At 42.3% G+C, this 24,580-nt stretch overlaps 1 protein-coding gene across 1 annotated transcript in view; it reads left to right on the top strand.

The window, feature by feature from the left end:
* The first annotated feature begins 2,293 nt into the window (after nucleotides 1-2,293).
* AKAP11 (A-kinase anchoring protein 11) overlaps nucleotides 2,294-24,580 on the top strand; it is a 131,346-nt gene continuing 109,059 nt past the window's right edge. The window contains 4 exon segments of the mRNA XM_030200544.1: nucleotides 2,294-2,375; nucleotides 11,511-11,620; nucleotides 16,948-17,064; nucleotides 20,848-20,895. Coding sequence (XP_030056404.1) covers nucleotides 11,558-11,620; nucleotides 16,948-17,064; nucleotides 20,848-20,895 — 228 coding nt within the window. The 5' untranslated portion in view covers nucleotides 2,294-2,375; nucleotides 11,511-11,557.

The following is a 24,580-nucleotide window of genomic DNA, read 5'->3' as shown; positions in this document are numbered from 1 at the left end:
CAGTGTATCCCACATTAGTGCTTTTTTTAGTGTGCGGTAGACTCGCAGTAGGCCTATTATGGCTTAGTAAAAGGGCTCCTGTATTTTTAGTTATGGTGTGCCATATTCTTATGATAAAAGGGAACCTTCTGATATCATTATTGAAGGTGAGACCCGAGTATTCTTTGAAGAATTATTTCCTAAATTTTGTTTGTGTGGGTTTTTTTTTAAAAGAAACTTTACATTCATTCTGTAGGGAAAGATTTCTTGAAACTTTGTGATCATTTACAGGTATGGACGTTTTTGTCCTTTATGTATTGTTTATAATGGATATAATAGTTTTTGTTCTGCATATCAGGTAGCAGAGGAGAGGGTCCAAGAGTACAGAAACAACAACAGCAAAAAAGAAGCAGAAAGAAGCCTTCAAGAGTGGAACAATCAAGAGTCCTTTAATAAATCAACCCAACACAGGCTGTATTTCGGCATGTATATGCCTGCAGCAGGGATCTACCAAAGACAATTAAAAGAATGTATAAACATAATATAAACGTAATGAAAATACTGTACATAAGCTGGTGTTGATGTGAAAAATAAATATGCATAAAAATAATCATGTTCCATAAATATCAGGGGTGAGCAACAATAAAAAATTGTAATCACAATCAAACATGCGATTAAAACGTTTAATCGCGCAATTGATCATGGCATGCATTTTGGGCATTACTCTCGCTCTTTCCTACTGGCTTTCTCCCATTGAACATAATCATCTTTCTCATCCTCTTTGTTTCTTTCTCTCATGCCCTCTCCCCAGCCTTCACCCAGATTCTCTTATGCCCCCCTCCCCAGCCTTCACCAAGATTCTGTCATGCCCCCCCCCCCCCATGTTTACCTCAACAGCTTGGGTTCTGGATTTTCCCTTCTTTCTTTCTACGCCATGCAAGAAGTTGGGGAAGTCTTGCAGGACTTGAAATCGCAAGATTTCCTCAACTTCCTGCATGGTGCAGCTCATGTAGCTGCAGAACTCGGACATGCAGGGGAAGAAAAAGGACTTTGAGGCAGCGAGAAAAAAGGGAAATTCTGGAGCATGAGCTGTTGAGGTAAATGCAGGGTGGGTTCACATTTTAAAAATCAGCTGGCGTTAAAACGCTATTAACATGTTAAAATATTAACGTGTTAATAACATTATTAACTTATTAATTGCCAACCCATAATAAACATACATGCCCAAAATCAAAAAATAAATAAAAACATACTCACTACACATTAGTGATGCAGTGTGATTACATGCATATAAGAATTCAAAATAACACATGTAGATAAATACATACTATTCGTCTGAATACGAATAATGAAACGTATTATTCGGCCGAATACGAATACAAATAATGGACATTGAACTTAACATAGCAAGTAATAAAAGAAGCAATGTGAAATAAGAGGTCAAGTGTTTATTTTAGTAGAATTTAGCACAGTAGAGCCCCGGATTATTTATTTATATTTGAATTTAAATCACTATTTGGCTGAATACGAATAAGGTATTCAGGGCTGAATAGAACTGAATATGAATATGCAGTAGAGCCCTAGTCTGAACAACTGTAGCCTCTGCTGGAAGTAGCTAAAATACTGAAGGCCTCTTTTACAAAGCCGCTGTCACAAAACGCCTAGCCACCCGCCTGGGGTTATCCCACAACCACTTAAAGGGTCTATCCCCAGCACAGCTCATGTCCGCCTGCACCTGTCGCGGATTCTTTACCAGTCCAGACAGGCAGAACAAACAAATGCGTTTAAGTAACTGAAAAATGGATCAATCAGAAAACTAACTAAATATTTGCATACCTCCTAAAAAGTACCTGGGGAGATCAGGACATACATAGCTGTTCCAGCAGTTATCAAATATAACTGTTTTCACAGGGCTTCAGCAAAGAGCTCTCTCTCCTCCAGACTATTAAGAATTATTCTGTTATTATACTTCTGTGTGCAACCCTATGCTGCACAAGCTGGCATGTTTGAAAATATAAGTGAGATCAAATAAAAATGGTACCAACAATAAAGAACGATAACGTGGCTGCAGCAGCTCACAGATTTGTTTGCTTTGTTTTGACTGTAGGTGGAAAGACGGCTGCGCAGGGGCGAGGAAACAGGTATTTACCTAATTGGCTTAAACTCTTTGACGTCAGGCCGACTGTTATCAATCAAACCCAAGGAGGTTGGAGTTAGATTTCCATCCCCGCGGGATTCCCGTAAACCCTATTGTTTGATGGCCAGCTTTCCTTTGACGCAACTTCCTATTTCCGGCAAGGCGGGATGTCTCAGAGTAAACGAGAGAGAGAGAAGTTGTCTCAAGGGATGGGGCACCGGAGAAGGAAAGCTGTGGGATTATTGGTGGGTGACCTGAGGTATGGTCTTGACGACACGGGGCGGGGAAGAGAGGTACTGGATCGCGAACAAGGAGGAGAGTGGGAGAGAGAGAGAGAGCAGATCATGGGAAGGGGAGGCCAGTCCCCCTATCAAATGCCTGTGAGGACTGGGTGTTCGGCGTCTGAGTGTGAGGGCAGGCGAATGCGTGTGTTACATGTCTAATGGATGTGATTTGGTGTTTTTGCAGTCTGGTGAACATAGAAAAGACATCATGTTGGGAGGCTGCTTAATTCTTTATGTTCATGAGTACGTACTTTCTGATTAAGCTACTCTTTGAATGCTATGTTTCTGATGTGATCAATGCGGTGAAAGAAAATTTGATAGCATTAAGAGTTAGTGTGGTTAATGGTTTAATTTATTAGAAAATATTCTTGCCATAATTTCTGATATTTCCAATACATTTATGTTGGTGGATATAAATGTAAAAATTTAATAAATAAAATTATAAAAAAAAGAAAATATTCTTGCCGCTTTTCGAACTACAGCACATAAAGGTGACTTACAATAAAAGGACAAAATTAGCTTTTTTTTTTTTAAAGTCAAGAGGTGTGGAGTATATTCAGCTATAATGTTTACTGTAGTAAATTAAGTTCAGCATTCAGCACTGTCTAATCGAGTACTAAAGAGCTGCTCGGTGATACGAATTATTGTAGAGAACAGATTGACGTATCCCTGATGATAACATCCTTTTTCTGCATTAGATTTCAAACAGGAAAACAAAAAGCTGGTCCGTTGACACCTTCCTGGCTGCTAGGTGTCATCTTACATGGAAGTGATTTTGGTGCAGATATAACTTATTGGTACACCCCCTCTATTTCATGTGTCACCTGCTGATTTTAAATTAAGAACTTGCAGGAAAAAAAACCTGATAATCCATTCGCCCAGTTCTGTACATTATATGCAAAACTGATCTCTTATTACTGTTTGCTGATCGTAGCTTGTTTGTTATTAATGGGCCGATGCTCAAAACCTAACACCAGAACTAGAAGTGATTGGCACCAATGTTAATGTGTGCAGAATGCTCAGAAGGCTGTAGTTAGTGCAGGAAACATGGTGCATGACAAAGATTAGCACAAATTGCATTTAAATGTAGGCAAACGGATGCAAATTAAGGGTCCTGTTTACTAAGGTGTGCTAGCATTTTTAGTGCGCGCTAATGCTAGAGAGACCCATATATTCCTATGGGTGTCTCTAGCGTTGGCACACGCTAAAAATACTAGTGTGCCTATAGCGTTGCTTAGTAAACAGGGCCTTAAGTCATTAGCTATTTCCTCCCAATGCTCAGGGAAACAGCACCAAAAACCCTGTCCAAATGCTGGAAACTTACCACCAACTCTGAAGTCGTGTTGCGGGGTTGGAAGAGAGAATTTTTAACGATTTTTCTTTAAAAATCTGCTAGTTTTTATTTTATTTGAAAGAGCAGAGAAGCCTGTTCAAGCCTCTGAGCACACATTGGCTCCTGTTTTCTGAGTTTAAATATAAGCTTTTCAAGTGGAAAAAAAATTTAAGGATCAGAAGAACAGCGCTGATGTGTGCCTGCACTTCACGGTTTGAATCGGCATGTGCACAAGAGCTTTGCTTAATTCAAAACTCTTGAGCACATGTGCCAGACGTGTTCCTCCCCCTTGCAAAGTATGCATATAAGTTGCACACTGTTAATATTGAGCATTGAGAAGTTATTTTTGTGCACTGGTTTTGCGATACTTTCCTGCACTGTTCCATATAGCACTGGAGTTCTGAGCATCAGCCCAGGCTTCAACGTTTTTTTCAGAAGCCTGGCACGGAGGATTAGAGTGCTCTGTACAATCTGCTTAAAGACCTAGAAAGAATATTCACATTTGACCCCTGAGGCAGGCGCTGTTGAGCGCCGAAACACGGCCCGTGTCGGGTCCACGTTATTAAAGATTGTACCATTGTTCCAGTTCTGGAGGCCCTTTTGTGCTGCTTTACTCTGTGTACTTTTGGACCCTTTCTTGTTTGCTAATTAGCACATGCTCACTGCTGCTGTTGATAAAGAAAAGGGTAGGAAATAGGTGGAGCTGTGCCTTACAGTTAATCAAGTAACACAGTCAATAATGCAAAATATTTAAGGCCATCTCAATAGGTGTAGCTAACAGCATTATCTGCAATGTAGTTACTATGTGAAAATGATTCACTGTGCCAGCTGAATGAGAGAGGACTGGGAATGCCTCAACGGGTAGCTTAGTGGTTTTGTAATTAATTCTAGTAACTGCAAAATCGTACCACTTTAATAAAATAGACCCTTAAATAAATTGAAGCTACCAAACCCTTGTTAATTTTAAGGTATAGTCAATCTTACTTTACAGGGTTTTTTTTCCTTACTGTTTGTGCTTTTATGTCATGTGTTAATTCCTACAAAGTGAGATTTGACATGTGACTTCCTGCTAGAATAATTCTTGCTAATATATTGCTTTCACTTATGTTTACTACAAAGAAAGTGTAGTACTGTATGTACAGATGGAGTTTTGTTTTATTATAGGGAAAGGGCTGGGACTTCATATACCTCCTTTCTGTGGTTACAATCAAAGCAGTTTACATATTATATACAGGTACTTATTTTGTACCTGGGGCAATGGAGGGCGCACCCACAAATAAAGGGCTAGATTCTATATATGACACCTAAAAAAAGCGCTATTCTGTAAGCCATGCTTAAAGTTAGGCTTGGTTTATAGAATCTTACACCCAGGACTCACACCTAACTTTAGGCACGGCCATTTCACCAACTGAAACGTGATGCATATCTCTTTTATTCTATAACAGCATGTGAAAAATGAAAATGCTAGGAAGACCCTATTCCATCTGTGACCATCCCATTTCTGTGCCCTTTTTTTTTTTTTTTTTACTCGGGTGTAAGGGAAGTCCTGCCTCGCCAATTTGCTTCATTTCTTTGAAGGCATAAATAAACATTTGGATAAAGGTGAGCCAGTTGATGTAGTCTAGATTTTCAGAAAGCTTTTGATAAAGTTCCTCATGAGACTCCTGAGAAAATTAGAAAGTCGTGGGATAGGAAGCAATGTCCTTCTGTGGATTAGGAATTAGTTATTGGATAGAAAACAGAGGGTAGGGATAAATTGCCATTTTTCTCAATGAAGGAGGTTGAATGCTGGTTTGCCGCAGGGGTCGGTACTTGAACCGGTGCTATTTGACATATTTGTAAATTATCTGGAAAATAGAACAACAAATGAGATGATTAAATTTGTAGATGATAAAAAACTATTCAAAGTTGTCAAAACACATTTGGATTGTGAAGCAGTGCAGGAAGACCTTGGGAAACTGGAAGACTGGGCATCCAAATGGCAGATGAAATTTAATGTGGACAAATGCAAAGTGATACATATTGTGAAGAATAAGCCAAATCTTAGCTACCTGATAATAGGGGTCCACCTTAGGAGTCGGCACTCTAGAAAAAGATCTAAGTGTAATTGTAGGCAATACACTGAAATTTTCTGCCCAGCGTAAGAGGGTGGCTAATAAAGAAAATAGGACACTAGGAATTATTAGGAAAGGGATGCAAAATAAGACCAAGAATATTATTATGCCTCTGTATCGCTCCATGGTGCAACTTCATCTTGAGCATTGCGTTCAGTTCTGGTGGCCATATCTCAAAAAAGATATATTCCATGGCGTCCCACAGATCAATCCAGAGACTTGTGCGTTGTATCCCTCTACCAGCAGGTGGAGATAGAGAGAACCTCCGATGTTTCTATATATGGACCTGTGCAGCCAGCTGAACCTCAGTATTCTCTCTAGCAGGTGGAGGGACATCTCTCTGTGTAGCTCTGGTTTGATCTGGCCACTGGTATCCTTTGGGCTTAGTTTAGCATGGACAGGGGTTGAGTGGCTGTTTGCAGCTTGTGGTGTCCACCTGGTGGTGCCAGGTCCCTCCCGGTCACCCCCTACCTTTCCTCTATCGCCCGGGACTGTTGACCTGATTGGGTGTTTCCTTTCTCTCCTGATTTAAAAAAAAAGCTAAGAGACTTTGTTTTTGTTTTATCATACAGAGGAACTACACATTCTGCCGAGTCAGTTTTGGGGCAGGCGTTTGTGGAGCATGTCAGTGCCTTCTGAGGTGGCTAAGCACTGCTCCCGGTGTGGGGGCCGGAGAGCAGCATTGGGGGAGTGTGATTCCTGCCGCCATTAGCTCGCAGCGGGTGTTCAGCACGACAGGTGTCCCCCTCAGGTGTCCGGTGAGTCGGAAGCGCAGGGGATAGCTTTGGCAGTTTCCTCGGGGCAGTTAGTGCAGCGCGCGTTGGTGGGCGCCATTTTTTCCTCTCAGGTGCGACCCGCTCTGCACATGGTGGTTGATAGACAAGAGGTGCAGCGCGCTTCTGTGGCACAGGCACCGATGGATGGAAGTGATGTACAGGGAGCAGGGGAGTCCCTTGCAATTCCTTTTTCCCTGGACTTTGTTTTATTAATGCACAATGCCTTTCTTTTGAAGAAGTCAGGCGCTTCTCTTCAGGCAGCCCCGTCTCTTCCTCAGCAAACTTCAGTTGCTGCAGCCTCTCAGTCTTTTCTGCCAAAACATCCCCGGGTGGAGATTTTGGATCCCGAGGAGCTATCTGACACAGATGGCCCGGTTTTGTCTCAGAATCTTTGGATTTGGCAGAGGAGGTCACCCTGCCCTCTGAGAAGGGGGATGATCCGACGGCTGCCTGCCTTTTTTGCAAGGAAGAGCTTCCCTCCCTGATTGTTAGGGCTTTTGAGGTTTTGGCCATTTCTCCCCTGAATCGTCAGGAGGAACAGGTCCGGTGCCCTCTATTATGTCTGGCACCAAATGCCCACCTCGTTCCTTTCATGTGCATGAGGCCATGAAGATCCTTATTTCGGCACAGTGGGATATGCCGGACAGTGGGCTTAAGGTTGCTTAGAGCTATGTCGCGTCTTTACGTGCTACCTGCTCCTGACTTAGACTTGCTGAAGGTCCCTACGGTGGATTCTTTAATCACAGTGGTCACTAAGAAAACCACTCTACCTGTGGAAGGTGGCACGGCGCTCAAGGACCCTCAGGATCCTAAGTTGGAGACTTGCTTGAAGCTGTCCTTTGACGTAGCGGCCCTTTCCCTGCAGGCCTCAGTTTGTGGCTCCTATGCGGCGTGAGCATGCTTATCATGGGTACAGAAAGCCTCCTCTTCAGAAGATCTCGTGGCTGTTTTGCCGGCTTTGGAGTCCAGTTTAGCCTTCCTTGCAGATCTTCTTTATGATGTTTTGAGGGCTTCGGCGAAGGAGGTTTCCCTAGCGGTCACCGCGCGTTGCTGGCTGTGGTTGCAGCATTGGGCTGCAGACGTGGCCTCTAAGTCGCGTTTAGCAAGGCTTCCTTTTAGGGGAAAGCTTTTGTTTGGGACAGACTTAGAATAGATTGTGAAGGACCTCGGTGACTCTAAGGGCCAGCGCCTCCCGGAAGACAGGTCCAAGTTTGTACGACCGGCGGGACCTAGACCTAAGTTTAGGGATACACGGCGTTACCATCCAGGTTGCGGGGCCTCTTTTCAGAGATCAAGGTCTTCTCAGAGGCCTCAGCCCTTTCGATGTGACAGGCGGGCCTTCCTTTCCGGTTACAGAAACCAGCTTGCAGCCAGGTCCGTCCAATGATGGGGCCCTGGTCCATATCCAGCCGGTTATTGGGGGCAGACTTTCCCTATTCCTGGTGGAGTGGACCAGGGTAACATCCGACGAATGGGTCTTGGAGGTTATCAGAGACAGCTACATGTTAGAATTGGCTCGTCCGATAGTAGACTCTTTTCTGGAATCTCCTTGCAAACGTCCCGCCAAGATGCGGGCTGTTCGACACACCTCCTCAACTTACAACGGCTGGGTGCCATCCAGCCCATACCCCCAGCAGAAAGAGGGTGCAGTTGATACTCCATTTATTTTGTGGTGCCAAAAAAGGGCAGTTCTTGGCGATCCATCTTAGATATCAAGTGCATGGAAACCCTCCGATCGGTGATCGCAGTGGTACAGCCAGTGGAGTTTTTGACCTCTCTCGATTTCAGAGGCCTATTTACACATTCAATCTGGTCTCTGCACAGGTGCTTTCTTCGCTTTGCAGTGTTCGGTCGTCATTTTCAATTGAAAGCGATGCCCTTTGGCCTGGCCACAGCGCCTCGGACCTTTTCCAAGGTCTTGGTAGTAGTGGCAGCCTATCTTAGGAAGGAAGGGATTCAAGTCAAGGCGTCTTCTTTCGAGGAGAGTCGGCGGGCAACCGACAAAGTGGTCGGGTTGCTTCAGTTGCTTGGTTGGATGATCAGCTTCCCGAAGTGCAGCCTAATGCCTTCCCAAACGCTGGACTACTTGGGGGTGTGCTTCGATACCCGAACAGGGATAGTTTCTCTTTCTTCATCTCAAGCACAGCGGTTACAGGCTCAGTTTCGAGCGCTGTTTCAAACTCCGAACCCGTGGGCTTGGGACTATGTACAAGTTCTGGGCTCCATGGCCTCCATCTTGGACATGGTAAAGTGGGCCAGAGCTCACATGCGCCCCCTCCAGTGGCACCTTCTGAGCCGTTGGTGTCCGCTGTCGGAGGATTACGAGGTTCGGGTGCCATGTTCATCCCGTCTTCACACAATCATGCACTGGTGGTTTATTCAAAAGAATCTGGTGTCGGGCATTCCTCTGGCAACCCCGGACTAGAAGATAGTGACCACGGATGAGTCACTGTCTAGCTGGGGGGGGGGGGGGGGTGGGGGCTCATTGCCTGCAACAGATGGCCCAGGGCGTTTGGACTTTGACGGAGGAATCATGGTCCATCAACCACTTGGAGTTACGCCCTTTGGGAGTTTCTGTCTCTTCTCTGCGGATGCCCAGTTCGGGTTCTTTTGGACAATGCGACGGCAGTCGCCCACGTTAACCGTCAGGGGGGCACCAGGAGTGCACCCCTAGCACGCGAGATGGCTCTGATCTGCCGTTGGGCAGAGACTCATCTCTTTTTCTTGACAGCAGCTCATATAGCGGGGTCACAGAATGTGCAAGCGGACTTTCTCAGTCGCCACCAGTTGGAGCCGGGGGAATGGACACTCTCCCCTCTGGCCTTCGATCAGATAACTGCATCAGCTTATTTTCTTGTGGGAAAGCAGGCTCCTTGGGCCTTGCAAGCTCATTCCATGAGGTGTACAACAGCATCCTGGGCAGAGACCATCTTATTGTCTCTGGTGGATATTTGCAAGGCAGCGATGTGGTTGATGCTACATACCTTTGTTATGTACTACAGGGTGAATGTTGTGGCGCGCTCAGAAGCCAGTTTGGAGTTTTGATCCTCAGGACAGCGGTGCCAGGATCCCTTCCACTCTAGGGATTGCTTTTAAACATCCACAAGTTCTGTAATAGTGGGGAAACTGTGTAATGAAAGGAGAAATTAGGTCTTAACCTGATAATTTTCTTTCCATTGGTCCTTCCCACTTTTCCAGAGGTCCGCCCGAAGTTTCTGAGATGTTTAGTCAGTTTGAAGTAATAGTTCAAATAATGACTTGTCACTTTGCATTGTGCTTCCTGCATATCTCTTGTTCTGTACATGCTGTCCAGAGATGATAGAGATGACACGTTTGCTTGTCTGGTTAGTGTTAGGTTAGCGAGTTGTTTAAGGTTGTTGTGTTTAGTCTGAGTTTCTCCTTACTGCTTGTCTATGTATAATGAGCTGGACTGGATTCCAAGAGAAGCGATGTCTCAGCTCAGTTTTCACTTCTCTATTTCCATCTGATGGTTGATGGATACAACTATTCTCACAGGTTCTGGAATAGTGGGAAGGACTAATAGAAAATTATCAGGTAAGACCTAATTTCTCCATTATGAAGATGTATAAAATTATGAGCAGGGTGGAATGTTTAAATAGAAAGTGGTTGTCTTTTCTGTGAAACTACTAAATACGAGGCCACTTAATAAAACTAATGACAGGCAGATAGAATATAAATCGTAGAACAATTTTATTCACCCAGTACATAATTAAGCTATGAAATCTGTTGCCAGAGGATATAGTCAAAGTGACCAACATAGTAGGATTTAAAAGAGGATTGAACAAGCTCCTGGAGAAAGTCTCTTAACTTTTTAAAATAGAATCAGAGGAAAGATGCTGGGCTTTATCTGATTCAGTATTATTAAACACACTGGAAAGATATAGAGGCATATTTTCAAAGCACTTTGGGAGGCTAAGTTCCATAGGTTTCTATGGAACTTTGGGAGGCTAAGTGCTTTGAAAATGAGCTTGATAGTAGTATTACAGTTGAGCTAAAACTATAGACTGTTTTTAGATCATCAAAGATGGCTGCCATGGCAGTCTTTATGCTATGTTTTTCTATGAATCTTTTTTTTCTATAAATGTATTGATACTGGTCTGTACTTATGTTTTGTAACTGGGTAAGCCTGTTTAAAAATAAAATACTAATTACTGCCACTTGGGAAAGAATCTATGAAAATCCTTCAGTTATATACATCTGGCATAGGCTACAAAAGCCTCCCTTGCACCTTTTACCAGGTGGGATGGACGGGGGTCAAACTTAAAAGTAGTCAGTCCTACCAGTTTCCTACTGCATTCCAGTGATACACCTGAAATAAGTCTTTACTTGCTTCTACAACCTTTATCAATATGTACAGTGTATATGTATTATACACCTGCATAAATTGATTATATATATTTAATGAAAGAAATTAGGCAGAAAAACCCAATCATATATTTGCGGTCTGTTCAGTTATCCTTGATTTGGAAGTTTGAACATTTTAACCCCTTAAGCGCTCATTTACATGCATTGCAAACATATTCTGCTGCAGAGCAGCTGGGGCCAGGTCAATTGCTTGTAATGCAAGTTTGCTTTTATGCAAGATGACCAACTTGCTGAAGATGTTTGTTTTCTCTTTGGTCTTATGAATTTAGGAGAAGAGGGTACAATAGAGTGTACACACCAAATTTTGCCTTGTTATAAGCTGATTTGTGTTTGAGTCAGTTTCTGAGATCAAATGTATTGACATATCACGGTTGTTCAAGCTCATAAAATAGTTTTCGTTTGTTTTTCTATCAAATATGATCTATAAAATAATACAGATAAATTTTGGTGGTTTGAATTTGTGACTATATTTTATGGTTTTGTCATTTTGTTTGTTTTTAGCTATTTTGGGTTGAAGGCAACTGTCAAACATTAAACTGATTAACATCATGGAGACCTATAGCAAGATGAAAAGCAGTCATATGAAGCCCAGGATATCCGTGAAGAAAGAAGTAATGAAAGTTATTCCTTGCTAATCCTCCTTTTCCCTGAAACTGTTTCCTGTCTGTTTAAAGCTGTGTGTTTTTTTTTTTTTTTTAATAAATTTCATTCCAAGCAGATGTGAGGTGAACAAAGTAATTGTGATGCAATGTAGCACTCTTTGGATTCTTTTAGGAGCTGCCACCAGTAGGTGATTAGAAGGTGTTATGTAATGATGTTATATCCTGTTGGAATCTTCTCAGGTACCAGTGTATATTGAACAAATAAAAGGAAAAATGATTTTTCAGTAAATAACTAAGTATTAGATTCGGATCTATGGTTATATGACAAGTGTTGCACACATGTACAGAGTAAATTCTATATAGTGTGCTAAAAGTAGTTTAGGCGTCAAATTTTGGCACTCAAATGGCAATTAACGGAAGTTAAGCACCAAAACAGGGTTAAAATGGTGCTTTGAAAATAAACTTCTAAGTGCACTTAGGCACTATTCTATAACCTTTGGCCCGCCATTGAATTTTATGCATCCCCTGAGATCATGGGAAGTATATACAGAAAATGTCATTAACCAGAGTTTTGGCTATTTTTAAATACTGAATTTCACAAGTATTTTCAGAATAGCCACTCTAGCAGTTTGTTTCCATTGTTTTTAGTTACATTTTTACTTTATCACAGAAGGATTATGGAGCTCTCTGCCTCTCTGTGTGGGGCATACACAGATAACAACCTTGCTGAAACAAGTGTTGGTGCCAACAAACATATAGAATGTGATGTGAAAGTAAATTACCTTTCTACTACCTAATACTAGCTGCGTATATGTGACAAAAATCCCCCTTTATTTAGGAAAAACTACTTGGCCTGTTCACTAAGCACGCTGTAGGCGTGCAAACTTTTTTCTGAAATTGTGTATATGGGTTAAAGAAGGCCACTTTGTAAGTGCATGATGACCAGGGAGAATGTGGAGATTTAGAGGGAAATCCTGCACACCTCCAGATATTGTGACGTCGACCTCGCACGCTGACTAGACACGAAGGCTTCCTGAGTCTCCGACAGGCTCCCAGGGCTGCCTTCCAGTCTACTCCACAATACATGCTCCCAACCGCACAAGACAGTCCGATCCCAGCAGGAACGACTGTTGGAGGTTTCACCCAACATAACAGTTGTGCACGAACTCCTTATTCCGTAATCACCAGTGATTTTTTAGGGCATTCTTGATCCCCAAACTAGGTTCAAGAAGAGTCTGGGGTGGACGTTTTGCATGATTGGTGATCTCTTGCTCTTTCAGTTGCTTCCCACTCTCCTTCCTGACAGTGCTCACTGTCATGCTGATTGACAAGGTGCCCCATATCCACAATGTGTTCTAAGGTCATGCACCATCTGTTCAGCACATTTCACCCAGTCCCAGGGTCTAACAGCACTCTAGTGACTTGGCCTTGGAGAGCTAGGCATTGGTCACTCATATCTTTGAAATGTCCTTGAAAATAGCTAAGGCATCCTGCTGCCTCATCAGCTGGACTTACACACGGCAGCATCCTTCTCACTCTTTATTTTCTTGACCTCCTGCCATAGCATACTTAGTTCCATCGACACGGAGCTCAGAGTACACTCTAGCACATTTGTTTCTCCACAGATTCTCCTTATCTTTCTGTTAGGAAAGATTGTATTCCTATAGGACCTTGCACATTGGTCATTTCACCCTTCAGGCTTATTTGGCTAGTTTGGATGTCAAACACACCATGCTTCTGAGGGGAAATGAACATGGCTGATACAACAAGATCCCTAATTAATACTACCAGGGAAACACCCTATAACACAATAAAGAAAGCAGCTATGTCTGACTGACTACTCTACACAAATAAATGTATGCCGTGAAAGTAACTACAGCAGGACAGTAAGAAACCAAATGCAGTGTTATAGTAATGAAAGAAATCAATGTGCTTTTACTCTGCTTACAGAAATGAAACACTTGCCGCTATCATTCAATATTTCTAGTTCACACTGATACTAATTAGTTTTAATTTTAGTCACTATAATTGATTACCCTTCTAGGGAATCGCTTTAACACTTGCAATGCATGGTTTACTGTTCTCATGCAGTAAACAGACACCCATGATTATGGACGTATAAAACAGGGCTGTCTTGGAGTTTGACCAGAACTCTAACTTGAAAAACAGTTCCTCAGTGTTACGTCTGCGCTCACCTCGCCCTCTGGTGGCCAGAACCGGTGGCTGCTATGAACTGCTATAGACTGTCTTGCTGTTCCTGCCCGTTCCAGACTTCAGCCTAGTCCAGTCCGGATCTTCCAGGCTGCCAGACTTACTCTTCTTGTTTGACCCTGATCAGCACCCGTAGCTGCCTGGTGATTGCTGCAGCTGAAGCCTCAGCTGCTGCTGGGCTTATTAGCCATTTTGAAATCTCTCTGCTTGCCTTTGCATTGCGTCTAAGGCCCTGGTATGTTGGCGCTTTTGCACTTCAGTCTGAGTTTGTTTCCTTGCTCTAGTTCTTGCCTGAAGTCTTGCCTGTTCTAGTTAGTCTGTGTTTAGTTTAGGGTATTACTTGTTTACTGTATTGCTTGTTTCCCAGTCTTGTGTCTTGTTTGTATGTCTTTGTCTAGTTCTGGGTTTATCTGTGTTTGTTCCCTGCTTCAGTGACTGCTTGCAGCTTTCAGTTCAGTCTCCTGTCTAGCTGTGGTTGTTCCCTGTTTCAGTGGCTGCTCGCAGCTTTCAGTCCTGTCCTTTAGCCTATCCTTTCCCTGCCTTGCTGTCCCTGTGCTGCCTAGCTGTTATCCAGTCCTGCCATGTCCAGTAAGTCCTGCCGGCCACCTGAAGCATGGAGCTCAGCTCTTGGTGAAAAGTGGCCAGGTGCAGGTGAAGCCTAACTGTTTGTCAGAGGTCTGCCCTGTCTCTAGCATGGGGTGGTTTTGCCTGCTGCTCCTCGGCAGTGGCCCAAGGGCTCACAAACCCAGTTTCCAGCTTTGAAAACGTGACACTCAGACTGTTCACTATCTTAGGGCCATGTTTACTAAGCCGCGCTGTAGCGCACGCTAAAAACGCTAGCGCGCCTTAGTAAACAGGGCCCTTAGAAAACAAACCTCTGTCTTCATAGTCTTCTTTTCTGGGAAAACTTCCAAAACGTTTATAGAATGTGCTCCTAGTGTTCTGTAAGCAAAGGTAACATACTCTGGGAAGCAATCCAAGCCTCTATTAGCTTGTGCTAATACTGCATGAACAGAGGTGATAAAGTGGGTTTAAATCTCCAAATCCTAGAAATGTAATACTGGGGTGTGAATAGTCCTTATCATATCTGATCTAGATCTAATCATATCTTGATCTATATTTTGGTGGAACCTCCAGCTGTGGGGTGTACACAGATGACAACTTTTTTGGGGTGTTATTGGGGAAACCTATACTTAGTATAGATTACAAAAAGAACAGGACTCTGCCATGTTCTGGAAGCAAATGTTCCCTCTTATTTCTAAATCCGAGCTCACAACACCCAAATAATAACAGAACTAACTGTACACCAGGGTATTATAAATATGAATGCTAATTTATTTACAATAGCAGGAAATTTTGAAAAGAAGGCGAGAATAAAGACAGTGAAAGTCTTATAGAAATAGCTCAGAGTAAACACACATTATTCTAGATGGAGTTCTAATTCCGTCAGCTAATCTATACCCACAGCGTATTAAAAAAAAAAGGTCTATACATAACAACTATACAACCTGATGCAGATGGCAGAATGTTCCTCAGATGGTCAGTCAGATGGACAGCCTTTGCCTCAGATAAGAGCTCCTTTTATACAGAAGTCACAAGCTGCAGCTGGGGTAGTGATTTGCCTTCTGGCCTTGTCAGTGACACACACATAACTTTATTCCCAGTCATGTTTCCCTTGTGGTGCCATGTTGAAGGTATCACCTTGACAGTGAGCTGGGTTTTCATAAACTGTGCAATTTTGCCAGCCACAGTGCTTCTCCAACTGCAAGGGAGATTCCAAGAGTCCTTGGCGGGTCAGGCCATGATATTGGTGCTGATAACAACGTTGTTGTTCTGGTACATTGGCACCCTTGGCAGCATACTGTTGTCTGTATGCAAGGCCAAGGCTCATTAAACAACAGGCTTTAGCAGTGAATGATGAAATAAGTCTGAGTCTGTATTTCAAAGTCAGGTTGTTAATGTATAGTGCCATGTATTATAATCCCATATATTTTTGTTATATTTATTTATTTATTTGCTGCATTTATATCCCATATTTTCCCACCTATTTGCAGGCTCAATGTGGCTTACATATAATACAACAACAATCACATTAATGGTATAAGGAGATGTGAATATAGATAACAAATAAGGTGCATGAGAATATTATGGCAATCATTTTAACGGAATAATAATTTCAGCCTTGTTGCAGTTATGGTGCATAAGAAAATTATGTATAATGAGAAGTGGGTAACTAGATAGAACATAACATAATGATAACAGGATAAAATATAATGTTCAATAATTAGGGTGTAAGTTAGAATAAACAGATTTGAACGGTTCCATTAAACTTGTATCTGGTGAAGTTTATGTGTCGGTATTATATAGGAACATATAATGCTTTATATAGTGCTTGTTTTCCTCTTACTTCTGGTTCTGACATTATATAATGTTGTGGCCCGCCAGGGATAGTTCTGACATTCATGCAACCCTCTTTGTATAAAGGTTGCCCACCCCTGTGCTAAAGTGTGCAGGTTCATGCACAGTATCATAACAATGTAACTACACCTCCCTGTTAATGGTTTTGAGAAGCAGTTTGCATGTAGATACTATTTTGCTGCTTAGCAGGTAATGAGCTGTTTTGTATTGTTTTACATCTCATTATTTTATTAGTATGGATTTTATGTCAAAATTATTGCTAGATTATGTGCTTCAAAAGTGCTTTTAGCACACAATAGTGCTTTTGATAGCACATTTTAGTACACTGTTCCCAAAGTGATTTGGAGGGATTAATTACTTATGTCTGTATTTAATTAGCAAAATTTCTGTTATCATCCCAGATGGGAGTCTGTACTGAAAGAGCAAATTGACAAGGAAATGAATAGAGAACACTGTCCTGATATTTGGGAAAACAGTTTATAGTTCTTCACGTTGTAATGGTAACTTCAATACAGTACAAAAGTTTAGTCTACTCTTGTTTTACTTTGGATGGCTTGCACAGAATTAAGTCAGACAAACAGCTATGTTTGTTTGTTTGTTTTTCAAACTTTTTAGAACTTGTGATCATGTTGCTGTTGAGTACGTCACATTATATATTATATTCTGTTAAAATATATTTGCAAGAAATCTGTATCTCTTTTTCCCAGAATTTCAGTGAGGATGTGCTGCATTCTGTGAAGGCCCTGCTGCAGAGCAGAAAGGAGCTGTGTAATGTGTCAGCAGGAGAGTGGTTAAAGGAGGGCAATGAAGAAAATGTGATTGAGGTTTGGCATTCCAACATCCTGACCTTTATAGTTTCCTACAGTGTGTGATGTATGTTTGTGTATGAAAAATAAGGAATGAACATTCCTTAATCTTTAGGCTATACCATCTTTATCCCTTCCTACCAGCAGATGGAGGTAGAGAAATTGAACTTTTCGAGTGACATTACTGGTACAACCTGCTGGTGCTCAGTGGAAAGCCCCCAGTATTTTTGTAACTCCCAACAGATGGTAGGTTGTTCAGGCTGCTGCTCCTGGTCCCTGGCCAAGTTCTCATCAGTGCAGGTGAGTGCCACACAGCTTGGTCAAACTTAATGGCCTAATGAGCAGACTGCCAACTCAGCCCACATACCTGAGGCAAATTTCAGGGCACTTTTCTGGATGCAAGCTTTGGTGGAGGAAGTGCATTTCTGGATTTATTCAGTTGTTTTATTAGCACTTGGCATTACAAACAAAACAAAACTAAAGCCCAATCTTTGGATGCAATAGTGGAAACAGTCTGCAGAGCTGACTCTCCATTACACAGTGAAGCTTCCCAAAATGCCTTTAAGGCTTGCTTAAGCTTATGCTGCATAAAAAAAATCCAAAAGGGACCCTATTGTGGAGAGAATCTCAGGGCCCCAGAAGCATTTTCCCCTCTGTAGGCGCTTTTCCGCATCATGCTGGCGGATGGGGTTCCTAGGAGGTCCAAGGTTTTGGAAAGGTTATGTTCTTTCACGCCAGAGGAGGTGGATAGGTGCTGGAAGTAGCATGAACACCCTCCTCACAGTGCTTTCCTAGAAGATTGCTGTGCCTGTGTAGGGGGAGGGTGTCTCAGTTTTCTGAAGTATATGAGAAGAAGGTGGAGCAGCAGTTCCAGCTGGGTTTTTCTTCGGGTGCTGCAGGATTACAGGTCACTATTTGTGATGGTGACCCCTAGGTGAAGTGTAGGGCTTGGTACTGCTTGTCCCTACTGCAGGGGGTGCGGCTCCCCATCTCCCCTTTTTGTGCCCTTACACCCTTGAAAGCTTTTCTTTTGGGCTCCAGGCAAACAAAAAAAAAATTCTGGCATTGGTTTGCCTGGTTTAGCTTCATTTTTGCATGCTCATGAGAGCTTACAGGGGGACAGCAGATAGCCAAGAGTTCCACAAAGTCAGTCTGAGCACGCCGGCCACATGGCCGGGCATACCAGCTGGCAAGCACTGTAAAATCTGTGGGAGCTGGCAACTGAGACAGCTGCCAGTTCTTTGTGCCCCTCCTTTGATGGACTGTTCCTAAAAACAGACTTGGAAGAGGGGGATGGGAAACCCAAACCTCAGCTTACAGTCCTTACATTGTGGCATTGGGACCCGTGGTCCTGATACCATTGGCGAGAACAGCAGCCATTTTGATGCAGTCTTTCTGCAGCAGGAGCTTTCCGAGGCTTGGGGGTGCAGGTCTGGTGTCTTCCATACCAACCCTGACCCTGATCATCAAGGGAAAGAGGGGTGCCCTAATGGGGCCCTGAACCCTGATAGGACCCAGTACTCAGTCCTGATGGTGATGCAGACTCTGGTGCTGAGGCTGCCCCCCCTCACCTCCATTTCAAGGGGGGCCTTGCACCGTAGGGGAAACTGACTGTGGCTCCTGTTATGTTGGAGTCTGTTCTGGGGAACATCGGGGGCCTTCTAGACTCCCATTTGCCGCTGAGCTCCTTTTCTGAGATGGAGCCCCTCCTTCCTCAGGAGGTGGTGGAGGAGTGTTCACCTGTCATTCTGCTGTTTTGGCAGAAAGGTTTCCACGTCCTTGTCTCAGTGTTGAAGGCCCTGGGACTCTCTAAGGGCCCTTCAATCAAGCTGCGAGAGGGGGGACCCTATCCTTGAGGTTCTTGTGTGGCCCTTGAAGCATTTTCCACTTCATAAGGTTGGCGAAGTGAAACCCCAGATGGAACTCTGAGGCGTCCTGCATGTTCAAGCTCCAGGCCCAGAAGCTCAGTCTTGAGGCCTTGAAACACCCCGGACCGGGACTTGGATTATCTTCAATTATTCGGTTCCATGGCAGCCACTCTAGAAGTGATGCCTTGGTAGTAGGTCCACATACATCCCCTTCAGACACCATTTTCTCACTGGGCACCAGCCTATCAGGATTTTGATTGCCTGAGTCTGCTCCCAACCAGAGGGGGTCACAGTCTGGACAGGTGGGACAGTCCCAGGCTTCTGCTTAGACCTGCCGGTTTGGGTGCTAGTTACCACTGATATGAGCCTCCTCGGCTAAGGAGCTCACTATGTGGGCAATGTGATGCAGGGTTGCTGCTCTCTGCTGGAGTCCTTTTGGTCTATCAGCTTTGTGAAGCATTACAGATTGTATGTGCTAGCCAGAGTACTTTGACAGAGCTGTGATTTAGGAGAGCTTATTTTCCCCTACCCTGTGAGTTTGCTTGAATACATCCCTCTTGTTCAGCATGGTATAGCCCGGATGCTAAGGAAGGTGAAACTTAGTCATACCTGTTAATTTCCTTTCCTTTAGTGGGGCTGGACCATTCTTAGACCCTCCTTTTGAAGACTGCGGTTGTTGGGACTCTGGGGAATTCTGTTTTTCTCTCTAGTGGTGGTTAAAAAAAAATCAAATTAATAAAATGTGATATGTAATAGTAGCAGTGATTGATGGGGGCACGGATGTACTTTTATGGGACCTTCTGCAGTTTAGGCAGAGGCATTTCGGATCTTTCCAGTGAGCGCCAGGAAGTTATACCAGTGATGTCGCTTTGTAAGTTCAGTTTCTCTTCCTCAATCTGCTGACAGGAAGGAATAACGCTTCCTTGTTAAGAATTGTACAGCTCGACTAAAGAAAAGGAAATTAACAGGAATGACTAAATTTAACCATATCATAGAAAACACTAATCTATAAAAGGCAAAGGGAATTTGCTGAAATAGTGAATGTACTTGTCTAGGATTCTCTTAAAGAGATAGAAAAGTGGATTTTGTTAGCATGTCAGCACAAGACGTCTACTCAGCTAATTATTTTTCAGAAGTAGTTTGATTTTTCTTTGAGAAAGATAAATTAATTTATCAAAAGTTAGTTGTGTATATGGAATAGAGGCATATGGTGAGCCATGCCTATGGTGTGTCTGGTTTGTGTATGTGTGTGTGTATGTATGTTGCAGATGTATAACTTTGTTAGTATCCTATCTATGCCTTTTGTAGTTTGATGTTTGTTGTTTTTCATTTTTGTCAATTTATTTGGCTCTGTTCAAGATAAGTAACCCTAATTTAATAATTATTAAACTGGTTTTGTTCTCTTGTGGGGGAGGTTTTTGATGATCTGGATTAAATTGTGACCATGATTCTTTTAACACTGGTTTCCAGACTTGTTCTGTGGAGAAACCAAGTCAGCTGGGTTTTCAGGATACCTACAATGAATATTCCTGAGAGAGATCTGCATATGCTGCTTATTCCCTTGCAAATTTCCCTCATGTGTATTTATTGTGGATATCATGAAAACTTGCTGGTTGGGTTCCCTTAGGATGGGTATGGGAGCCACTGTTTGAATTCAGACTGTTCAGTGTGTTTGCCAAACAGTCTGTACCATCACCAAACTTGATTTTAGTTTGATGGCACAGCCTAGGGAAACATAAATGTGTTGCATCTTCAATGGACAGAAATTCCGAGACATGATTGCTGGATGACATGGCAGCCTCTGCTATAGAAAATGATTTTAATTAATCTTGTATGATACTCTAATTTGTTGTATTATGCTTATGATGTTTTTGGAATATCATTATTTAAATGTGATCCCTTTAAGCTTATAAATCTCATGCATATTTCACAGATCATGTTTCTTGGCTTTGCTGATGAGACAGATGCTTCTTATGTACAGGTAAATTAAATCTGATGATAATATGCTTGCTTTATTATTCTTGAAAAACTCCTTTATGAAATATGCTGATAATTCTCTTTTTAGTGCTATGAAAAGATTTAAAGAATAAATCATAGTTAGTGCTCCCGATTTTCAACTCTAACCAGAGGAGTGTGGTAGCCGTGTTAGTCCACTCTTAAGGTTATCAATAGAAATCAAACAAAATAAAACCTGGAAAAGAAAATAAGATACCACCTTTTTTATTGGACATAACTTAATACATTTCTTGATTAGCTTTCGAAGGTTGCCCTTTTTCCTCAGATCGGAAATAAGCAAATGTGCTAGCTGACAGTGTATATAAGTGAAAACATTCAAGCATTACTATGACAGTCTGACAGGGTGGGAGGATGGGGGTGGGTAGGAGGTATGCATGGGGACATCAAAGCATATCATTGATATTCTAACAGGATGGGTGTGGATAGGTGAGGGGTGGGGTGATCAACATAGAAATACAGCTTTATGGTTTATAATGGGCTAGGAACCCCAGATCCTTGTTAAGTCCTTTCTGTTGGGTGTTAAAATATTCAATCATTCTGACTTCAAAGGTCTTACGTTCTTGTGTGGTTTTAAAGTTACCTTTCAGGATTCTCACTGTGAAGTCACTGGTACAGTGTCCTGGTCCTGTAAAATGTTGACCAACAGGCGTGGGAACCCTACTGGCACCAGTATTGTTCATGTGATGTCTATGTAAATTGAATCTTGTCTTAAGCATCTGGCCTGTTTCTCCAATATAGCATCCTTCGTTACATTTTTTACACTGAATGATATATACCACATTGGAAGATGAGCAAGTGAAAGATCCCTTTATGTTGAATATCTTTCCTTTGTGGATGACTTTGGGGTCCTGTGAAATATTTTGGCATAGTTTGCAACTGGATAAATTACAGGGAAGTGTGCCCTTCTGTTCCTTTTCAGTCTGTGATGGAAGTTTACTTCTGATTAGCTTGTGTTTTAAGTTGGGTGGCTGTTGGAAGGCCAGTACTGGTGGGGATGGGAAGATCTCTTTCAGTAATTCATCCTCCTGGAGTATAGGTTGTAGATCTCTTATGATTTTCCTCAGTTTTTCTAGCTCTGGATTGTATGTCACTACAAGGGGGATTCTGTCTGTGGATTTGTTCTCCTTGTACTGTAGCAGATTCTCCCTGGGTGTTTTGAGGGAGGAGGCAATATTCTTGGAGATTATTTTGGGGTTGTAGCCTTTCTGTTTGAAGGCTGCAGTCAGGCTTTTAAGGTGTCTGTCTCTGTCCCCTGGGTCAGAGCAGATACGGTGGTATCTTGTGGCTTGGCTGTAAATGATGGATCTTTTTGTATGTGAAGGATGGAAGCTGGAGTTGTGGAGGTAGCTGCATCTGTCTGTGGGTTTCTTGTATATAGATGTTTGTATACAGCATCACTGATTGAGACCGTGGTGTCCAAAAAATTGACTTTTTCTGGGGAGTAGTCAATTTTGAATCTGATTGTAGGATGGTATGTATTGAAGGCAGAATAAAATTGTTTCAGAGTTTCTTCACCCTCCGTCCAAATCATAAAAATGTCATCGATGTACCGGTAGTATTTTAGAGGTTTGGTCTGGTGTGTATTCAGAAATGTCTCTTCCAGCTCAGCCATAAAAAGGTTGGCATATTGGGGTGCTGTCCTGGTGCCCATCGCAGTGCCCATTATTTGTAGATAGATATCATTGTTAAAGCGGAAGTAGTTGTGAGTTAAAATGAATTTGATTAATTTTGTAATAGTTTCTGGTGAGTATTGATGGTCCAGTGTGGATTTTTTTAGGAGTCTTCCACATGCAGCTATGCCATCCACATGTGGAATGTTGCTGTATAGTGATTCTACATCCATCGTGACCAGAAGGGTGTTAGGTGGTAGTTGCTTGATATTTTTCAATTTATTCAGAAAGTCTGTGGTGTCTTGTATGAAGCTGTTAGTTTTGTGTACGAGAGGTTTCAGAATTCCCTCTATGAATCCAGATATTTCTTCCGTGAGTGTGCCAATACCTGATATGATTGCAAGCTCATTTTCAAAGCACTTAGCCTCCCAAAGTTCCATAGAAACCTATGGAACTTAGCCTCCCAAAGTGCTTTGAAAATATGCCTCTTGGTCTGCCAGGGTTTCCCGGTTTGTGGATCTTGGGTAGCATGTAGAATGTGCCCACAGCAGGCTGGTTTGGTATGAGTTTCTTCAGGTGAGGTTGCGCTTGTGTAGGAAATGTTTTGATAAGGTCTTTCAGCTGTTTTGTGTAATCCTGTGTGGGGTCCTCAGTTAGTTTCCTGTAGTATTTATTGTCTGAGAGCTGTCTGTGCCCCTCTTCAATGTATTTTTGTATGTCCATAATTACCACTGCGCCTCCTTTGTCTGCGGGTTTGATGATAATGCGTTCGTTAGTTTGTAGGGTTCTTATGGCCGCTCTTTCTGGTGGGTAAGATTGTACAGGATTCTCTTTTGTTTGTTGGAAAGTTGGGATTTCACCCTATGTCTGAAACTTTCTATGTAATTATCCAGCTTGTAGTTTTGTCCCTCCTGTGGGGTGAAATAAGCCAAAGGGCTCTCATTCTGCCCATCCAGGGAACTAGATGAGATCCAACTATACTCAGACCTAGAATAATTCTTTAGAAAAATGCGCCTTAAAACACATTTCTATAATAAAGGGACACCAAAATAGACCGGAATACAGTCTTAAACAAAAGAACACTTATTTCACCCCACAGGAGGGACAAAACTACAATAGGGGTTTGAGAGCACACCTGTTTGAAAATGAGATAAGTAACATATTGCCTCAATTTTTACATAATGTTATTAATAAAGAGAGAAGAAATTTGAGAATTGGTAGGTTGGGGGTAAAGTCAATGATTAGAATATACACACGGTGAGAGGTTCACCGCGGGAGTGAAGTGATACCAGCCGTGGTGCACTTATGAGACTTACCCAGTACAACCCGTTTCAGCATATTTGTACTTTTCAATATCCTCTACTGTGCAAATTATTTCTAGGATAAGCAGCATGGAATCTGTTTTACTGTTTTGGGATCTTGCCAAGTACTTGTGACATGGATTGGCCACTGTAGGAAACAGGATACTGGACTTGATGGACCCTTTATCCCAATATGGCAATGCTATGTTCTTTTGTTCATGGGATGAACCTCAGAGCTACCTACCTGGCAGATAAGGCAGTGTGCTGATGGACAAACAGAATAGTTATGTTCCAGGATAAGAGACTTGCAGCAGACTTATTGTGGATGCTAGCCTCCTAGATTGGAGGAGAGTGTCTTCTGTATACATTTCTTACAATAATAGTAAAAAAGGTAGACTAATAGAAAACATAAACATATGAAATAATTTATTGGTGTGAATCTAAAAACAAACCCGATGATGCCACGTTTCGCCCTCAGGCTGCGTCAGGGGTCAAAACTAAGAAATAAAAACATAGATATCAAATCATTAAATATAATTCATATATGTCAGCTTTCATGATAAAACATTCATGTGTCCTATTTTCAAAATAATTTCAAATAAGTAATAACATCAATATAGATGTACAGTCAACTATGAATATCAAACAATTATATTAAAAATAACTCGTGTCAATCATGACAAACATTCATGTATGTCATAAAATATTGCAAACATTAGCTTAAAAATACATGACAATA

The sequence above is a fragment of the Microcaecilia unicolor genome, chromosome 4 (assembly GCF_901765095.1).
Source record: "Microcaecilia unicolor chromosome 4, aMicUni1.1, whole genome shotgun sequence".
Lineage (NCBI taxonomy): Eukaryota > Metazoa > Chordata > Amphibia > Gymnophiona > Siphonopidae > Microcaecilia > Microcaecilia unicolor.
Note: the sequence above shows the minus strand (reverse complement) of the source record. Positions and strands in the feature narration are given on the sequence as shown.